At 61.0% G+C, this 7,234-nt stretch overlaps 1 protein-coding gene across 1 annotated transcript; it reads right to left on the bottom strand.

The window, feature by feature from the left end:
- Positions 1-145: 145 nt before the first annotated feature.
- Positions 146-7,084, bottom strand: LOC113204315 (uncharacterized). The gene is made up of 6 exons (XM_026419471.2): positions 6,714-7,084; positions 5,803-6,169; positions 2,398-2,576; positions 1,626-1,938; positions 1,422-1,534; positions 146-593 (listed from the first exon to the last, which is right to left on the bottom strand). Exons 1-6 carry the CDS (start codon positions 6,942-6,944, stop codon positions 366-368), a joined length of 1,431 nt encoding a protein of 476 aa, XP_026275256.1. The 5' UTR covers positions 6,945-7,084; the 3' UTR covers positions 146-365.
- Between the last annotated feature and the right edge of the window lie 150 nt (positions 7,085-7,234).

Here is a 7,234-nt window from a genome sequence, read left to right as displayed (position 1 = left end):
AATATATAAGAAGCTGTGATTTTTATTCTACGTACATAGTTACTTCGATTTTTATCCTTGTTGGTTGTGACTGTTACGCCCAGTGAAACTCTAGTTTAGCAAGTAACTACAATCAATTAGTTAACTAATTAATTAAAAACAGATATGTTAGCAATTGCATTTCTTTCATTTTGTCAATATTTAAAATCCAATGATGTTTCAAGATTTAAAGGCACACTCGGACTGACAAGTAGTTTTAATAGTGGCCCTTCAGCAAGTCAAGGGTGGACAGGACGTGATCTCCTTCCACCCAGGGCCAAGCGAGTCGCTATGTCTACTGTCGAGCTCAGGATCCACACTCAGGAGGTTGGCGATGGCGATGTGCGTCAGACAACGACGGACCGCCGGTTGCTCTTGCGGTCGGGGGAGTACTGCTCGAGCTCCTCTGGCGCCGTGTTGAGCGCGCTGTAGTCGACGGGGAAGGGGCAGCTCCGGACGTCGGCGGCCTCACCGGGACCGAACAGATACTGCCCCGGTCCATTGCGGTGTCGTCCCAGGAGGAAGTTGGCGTAGCACCAGCGGTAGGCCGGGAAACACAGGGGGTGGTCCCCGTTCTGAAGAGGAAGGAAACAGTGTGGTGGTTACAAGGACGCGGCCCGCGGCCCGTCTCCAATAGAACACTTTGAAGCAGGCGACAGGCGCCTGCGCCCTGCACTTAGACTGCCGCAGGACATGGCCCCACTCGTCGGGCAAACCTAGCTCCATTCCTGGAAGACAAGCGGCCTGTGAGGGAAGCACGCTTCCTGCAACCTCCCGTAGTAGGCAGGGCGGGACTTCCCTCCTTGCCCCCAGAGACTGCACGTGACTGGCCAGAACCCTCATCAGGGCGGACCGGACCGGACCGCAGCCACTTTGCCGTTCCCGCACCCTGCTCTCGTGCCCTGCACCTCTGTCTTATCCCGTAACCAATCGAACTCCAGGCTGGAACCCCCCAGGGCGGCTGGGACACTAACATCGACCGCCCCTGGTCGGCAGTGTCCGGGCTGTCCGTGTCCGGCCGGGCCGGGGGTCGCGGCCGGTGGCGGGGCGGTGTAGGGGAGGCGGCCGTCGACCGAGGGGGCCGGCCGCAGCGCAGACAGATACCCCGCGCGCCGCGGTGGCATTCTGTCTCCCCCATCTTTTTATTTGCGATGCCGCCCACCCTTGCCGCTCGCAGCCCCGCTCGGACAGTGCTATTACTGGCGACATGCTGGCGAGTAATTGGGGTAATCGAGTTGGCCGGCGGCGCGGGGCTGAGCTGTGCAGAGCCGAGCCGCTTCGGCGGAGACAATCCCGTTAGGACAGGAAATGAGAGCGGCCCGGCCGGGCAAATGCAATCGGCGTCCAATAAGCCGGGCATCGATCGGGAGTGCACGGGACGCGGCCGCCGGCGCCATACCTACCGCCGTCATGGCCTTGTAGGCCGAGTCCAGGACCTCGCCCACCCTCTGGGCGCCCAGGCCCAGGACGGAGGAGTAGAAGGCGCTGAGCTCGTCCCGGCTCACCACCCCCGTTCCTGCGAGAGAACAAGGAAGAGTCACTTTGAAACTTTGTGCCCGACGTGCGCGGGAACTCCCTCTCCCTGTTAAGGCGGCAGAGTGTCGCACCGCTCTTGTTGATGACGTGGAACATGACGCGGGGGAAGTACTGCAGCCACACGGGGAGCTCGTTGAAGGTTTTGGCCTTGTCCAGGATGGATCCCCAGCGGGACAGCCACTGGTCCAGGCTGCACACCCGCTCCCGCTCCCCGGTGGGGCACACCACGACGCCGTCCTCGGGCCCCCAGGAGGCGGGCGACGTGCCCGAGTCGTCGTCTCGCCGCTCGGGCTCCAGGAAGGTGCTGATGAAGTTGTGCTCCACCTCGCGCAGGATGTGGTACTCGGAGGAGTTGTCGGACCAGTCAGCGAAGTGCCGCAGCCTCTGCAAAGAAAAAAAAAGAAAGGTGAGTCGGTCTCAGGTGTGCCGCCTCCCCGGCGCCGCAGATCCGCGTTTATCTCTCCCGCAAACCCCAGCCGTCACCTCTCCGCCCCCGCGGCCCCGCGCGGCCTACCCACACCGTAGGGCATGTAGGGCTGCGCGCTCCACAGCGCGGCGTACAGCAGCGAGTACAGCAGCGAGGCGGACAGCACGTGCCCCAGGCGGCCGGGCCCTTGGCCGGGCCGGGCCCGCTCCGCCCGCTCTGACATGGAGACGGTCTTTATTGCGGGGCTCGGCGCTCTTTGCTCCGTCGGGCGGAAGGGCGGGAAGGGAAGGCAAAGCGGGCGCACCGGAGGGAGGGCTGGTGGGCGCTCTATGAGCAAGGCGGCTGCCTCGCAAGGCGGTGGTGGCCCACGGCGCTCACCGACGCACCAACAGGTAACAAACGGCCCGCTCGCTCACCTCGCTCAGGTTCTCGAAGTCCTGCCTCGAGACGATGTCGTCGCGGTCGCCGTCGAAGAGGTGGGCGAAGAACTGCGAGAGCTTCTCTCGCTGGACGGGCGACAGGAGCGCGGCCGAGTTCTCCACCTCCTGGTTGAGGAAGCCCTCCTCCTCGCTCGGCAGGCGCTTGACCCACGTGGCTGCAACAGAGGAGCAGGTGAAGGAGGGGCAGTGTCGTTATAATACCCCTGGGTCCGGTTGCGGTGCGGAGCTTGCGGCGGAGCCCCGGGCGGAGCGCGGAGCAGGGAAAAAACGATTTGAGCTCTCCTTTTATTCTGATTGGCTTTGCTCCTCGCTCCGTATCACTCCGTATGCAGCGTGCATGTGTGTTCGGCGGTGCGGTATGCCCGGGGGGTCGAGCTCGGCCGCGTGGGCGGGATGCCTAACTGTGTGGTGGGGTGGGTGGTCGGCAGGGCCCCTGGCCATGGCCGCCAGGCCCCGGGGCGGCCATCTGGAACAATGCTATCACTGCCCTGCTGGCGCTGGCTGGTGTGGCTGGCCCACCGGGCTAGCCCATACCATCCCCGGGCGCTACACTGCGGTGCGGAGGGGGAAAAAATCCATCTCCCTTTCGAATTTATAAGCGGCACCGGAGTGCAACTTCCTGAAGACGAGGGTGCTGGCTATGAATAGCCTGAAAGAGTTGAAAGCAAAAGTAAAAGGAAAACAACAACAAAAAAGGTGCGTCAACAATGCGCACCATGAGCGCTATGTAAGCAACTTTGCTTCACGTCTCAGCCAGAAAGCCCACCGGATCGCTCGGAGGGACAGACAAGTGGATTTAAGCCCCGCCTCCTTTTAGATTTTGTTGTAGCAGTGAGAGCTCAGTAATGGGGTTGAACTGGCTCAGCAGGGGGTGGGGGACGCACTCGTGAGTGGGCGACCCCCCTCCCCTTTTCCGTTCCTCCTCGAGCGCCCTTGCACCGTCCGTTCGTACAGGGCGTACAGTACACCTGTTCTGGGGCGCAGAGCGTGGAGCAGTACCGAGCTGCATTTGAAAGGGCGCCTTGCTATTGCTGTCGTAAAAGATGTACATGGGTCTCGGTGCCGCCCGCCCCCTCCTCCCCATCGGTTTTTGCATTCGGCGCACGTGAGGAACTGTGTGCCTCTCTTAGAGAAGCTCTCAGCAGACCGGGGGGCCTTATGCCCCATGTCGATTTCTAGAAACAAGTTAAAATTTTTGGGGCGAAATGTGAGTAGCGCCTATATTAGTCTCAAAACGGTAACAGTCCTTGGGGGAAGCACTCACTCGTGTAGAAAGGGTTGCTATAAGCTTAAATCTCTTGCACGACTGCTTTGGCGGCCTGGCGGGGGTGCGGGCGCAGGCCACGGACGGACACGGACGGGCACTTGGTGGTCAGACGCAGCCTCGGCGCCGCGCCCGGCCGCCGCCAAGACCAACAAAGAGTGCGGAGAGCAGAACAGGAGGCAGAGGCCTATTAGTCGCCCGCACTGCTTGTCTTAGAACCTGCGGGGCGTGGCGGGGCGCGGCCGGCAACTTTTAGTTTTGACGTGGCGTTATTCTAAGTGGACTGACGGAGGCCCGCACCCCTGGACTGGGCCGCGCCCCCCGTGCCCCCCCGAGGGCCTGTCGCGGGTAATTAAAATTAACGGTGGGGCCCGGCCGGCCTGACGGGACGGGGCGCCGGCGAAGGAGGGGCGAAGGGAACGAGGTCGGGGGCCGCGGCGGGATGTGAAAGGCAAGGAAACCGAAAGGGGCGATGATGGACTCGGCCGCAAGGACCTTCTTATCTCGTCGCATTTTCATTTTTGACGCCCTTTTAAATTACGACCTGCCCTCGGTTTGCTCGCCTCTCACTCGCACTTTGCCCCGCCGCCTTCCACTCTCCCCCGCGCGGTGGTGACCCCGTCCAAAGGCACCTGGCTCGGCCAGTCCAGGGCGGGGCGGGGCCGAGGTTGAGCGGTAGCGACCTTTTGAGTGACCCCATACTGCGGTCCGAGCCGACCCTTAGGCCCGGCAGGGGGACTCGCCTTGTGTGCGCCCAAGCCTTATTGTGACCTCTGTGGACCGTGCGTCGGAGGGGCCGGGCCGGGTGCTGCTGGAGGGAGGAGTCGACCGGGTACATGGACTTGACTCGGCGGACATAACTTCCTTATTATACTTTGAGGAAACTACTCAGGCAGGCTCCGGAGATCCTCCCACTTTTGTCGCTTCTGTTCCGTTTCCTTCGCCCGCTCCTCCATGCCCCCTCCTCCTTCCGCTCGCCCCCACTTCTTTCACCCCTCTCTACAGCCGCCCGCCCTTCCTCTTTCCCCTTCATTGCGACCCCACCCTCTCTCTACTTCCGGCGGCGAAAGTGAGGTATTTCGAACGCAACCCGCTTCGACTCTCCCCCTCTCCCGCCCGCGCCCTCGTTGCGTGCCGCGCCACTGTGTTTAGGCCATTTGGGGCGGCTCGCTCGGCTGGGCGGGGGAGGCTCGGATCAGATCCAGGCACAACGGCGATTCCTTTCGAAACGCCCGCCAAAAAAAGAGAGAACAAAGCCTAGTCTAGCGTTTGTGCCAGTACAATGCCCTGATTTATCGACTGCCACTTTGTAAAATCAAATTACACACCAACGCCACACCGCTCGGGAAACAGAATTGGTGTCATGCCGGCCGCAATCGCGCTTGTGTATATTTTGCAGGTGTTGTTTATATCCCGGGTACACGTTTGCCGTTTCGAACTTAGCTGCGCAGGATTAGCGGTGGTGGTCTTGAGCGTGGAGGGGGTGGCGGGGTGCTGGAGGGGTAGTTTTATTGCGAAAGGACGCTAAAGCCTCGGCGATGCTGAGCGTGGAAATCAAGGCTATACCGAGACCGAGGGAGACGGAAAGGAGGGAAAAGGGGGGTTGCAAAACAGTCCGAGTCGTTAAGGGGCGCTCGGGTCTCTAGGCAACCACAGGCACGCCCCTATGTTGGGCCGGCATTTCGGCGGCCAACAGCAACGTCAGCAACACGCGGCCTCTACGCCAGTGCCGTTTGCCTCGGCCGCCTGCGCCGATAAAGTTAAAGAAGCCCACTGGTCGGCAGCTAAGGTTTCCAAAAAAAGGAAAAAAAAACAACACACAAAACCAACAACAACAAAAAACGCCTAAACCTCTGTGCTGCTTCTAAAAGCTCGGGTCTGCCTCCACTCGGAGGATTAGTCGGATGTTTACGCTGTTGCATTGGTTGCACCGGCCCGCCAGAGCCGAAAGGCGCTGCGGCGCCTGCGGTGGCCACGCTCTGTTTTCCACGTCGATATGTTAGCGGTGGTTGGATCGGATCAGATAATGAGACAATAATAGACACGGGCACGAAAACTGAACCGGTGGCGCTGGCAAGACAGGCCGTCACGCCACGCTAACGGCCACGCTCACTCACCCCAGACGTGCACGCTCCAGCCGCCCTGGCCGTGCGGCGCGGCGCCGTCGGGCTGGCCGGCGCCCGAGCCCGAGGCCATGCGGGCGGCCGCGGCGCCGTGCTCGAGGCCCTCGGGCGCGGTGCGCCAGCGCTTGAGCAGGTCGCGCGTGCGGTCGCGCGTCTTGTCGCACGCGTGCTTCCAGTTGGAGATGAACTTGTGCGGCACCTTGGGCGAGCCCGGCGCCCCGGCCCCGGCCGCACAGCCGTCGCCGCCCGATGCCTCGTCGCCGCCGCTGCTCTCCGGGTCCCGGAACTTGACCTCCTTGTTGGCACCGTCCTGCTTGTCGGCCGAGACGGCGCTGGCGCAGCTGCTGGTGCTGCCCCGCGGCTGCGGACACAATATTAACGATCACCAAATTACCTTCACGGTAAAAAATGATGAGCTGTACACACAAACCAATAGCTAAATACAGGATAAGTAACTATTTTGCTAAGCTTAACTACCTAGCTAGTACCTTTTTTAGCCAGATAGCTTAATCTTGTGGGCATAGCTAAATTGCTGAACAAGTAGTTAATCCGTGTTTAGCTATTGGTTTATCTATATGGCTAATCTTGTTTTCCCGTTTCCTAATAAACTCCTGGCTACTGTTCGAAAGAGGGATCATCCAGAAAGTACGACCGTCATTCGCCGTTATGAAAGTGCCAAATTCAGCCTACTGAGGCGATCATAGCGCCTGTCAGGTAGGCAACATCTTGCCTGTAGTGCATGCGTGTACTGCGGGAGTGCCTATCCTACGTCTCGCAGGCGCCGAGCTCTCGCAATTTATTTGCCGAATGAATCTCAGAGAAGGGGCGTATTTTCTGGACGACCCATCGCTATCCAGTCAACACCGAAGCGACTCCCCTGCGATCGGGGATGACGGCGAGCTCACCTGGGTCGACGCGGGCTGCGTCAGCTGAGGCGGCAGTCCCGCCGAGGACTCCTTCTTGTTCTCTTTGCCCTTCTTGTGCTTGGCCTCGTGCTTGGCCTCGGCCTTGGCGTCGCCTTTATTGGCGTCCCCGGGCTTGAGGTCGCGCACGCTGTCGGCACGCTTGTTGAGCGCCTTGGTGACGAGGCTGGCGCCAGGCGCCGCCCCGCCGTGGTGGTGCACGCCGTTCTCCATCGCGCCGCGCGCCGCCGCCCCCGCCGCGCGCCGCCTCCGCGCCCCGCCACGCCGCCGCCTCACATGTGGGCCTGGAGGGCGAGCGAGCGTGCAGCGTCGAGGGTTGGGGGCGCCTGCGCTCTGAAACAAGCCACGCACACCCGGAGAGAAAGGAGAGGTTAATATGCTTTTCTACTCTCGTCCGCGCTCCTACAGCATGCCATTGTTGGCGTTAACAATCTCCCCTTCGTCTCGCGTAAATTTTGTATCGAGTTGGTCCAACAGTCAGTGACCTTCCTGCTGCCCCCCCC

Source organism: Frankliniella occidentalis, unplaced genomic scaffold (assembly GCF_000697945.3).
Source record: "Frankliniella occidentalis isolate FOCC.00 unplaced genomic scaffold, Focc_3.1 Scaffold5752, whole genome shotgun sequence".
NCBI lineage: Eukaryota > Metazoa > Arthropoda > Insecta > Thysanoptera > Thripidae > Frankliniella > Frankliniella occidentalis.
The sequence above is the reverse complement of the archived record's forward strand: the minus strand, read 5'-3'. Positions and strand labels throughout refer to the sequence as shown.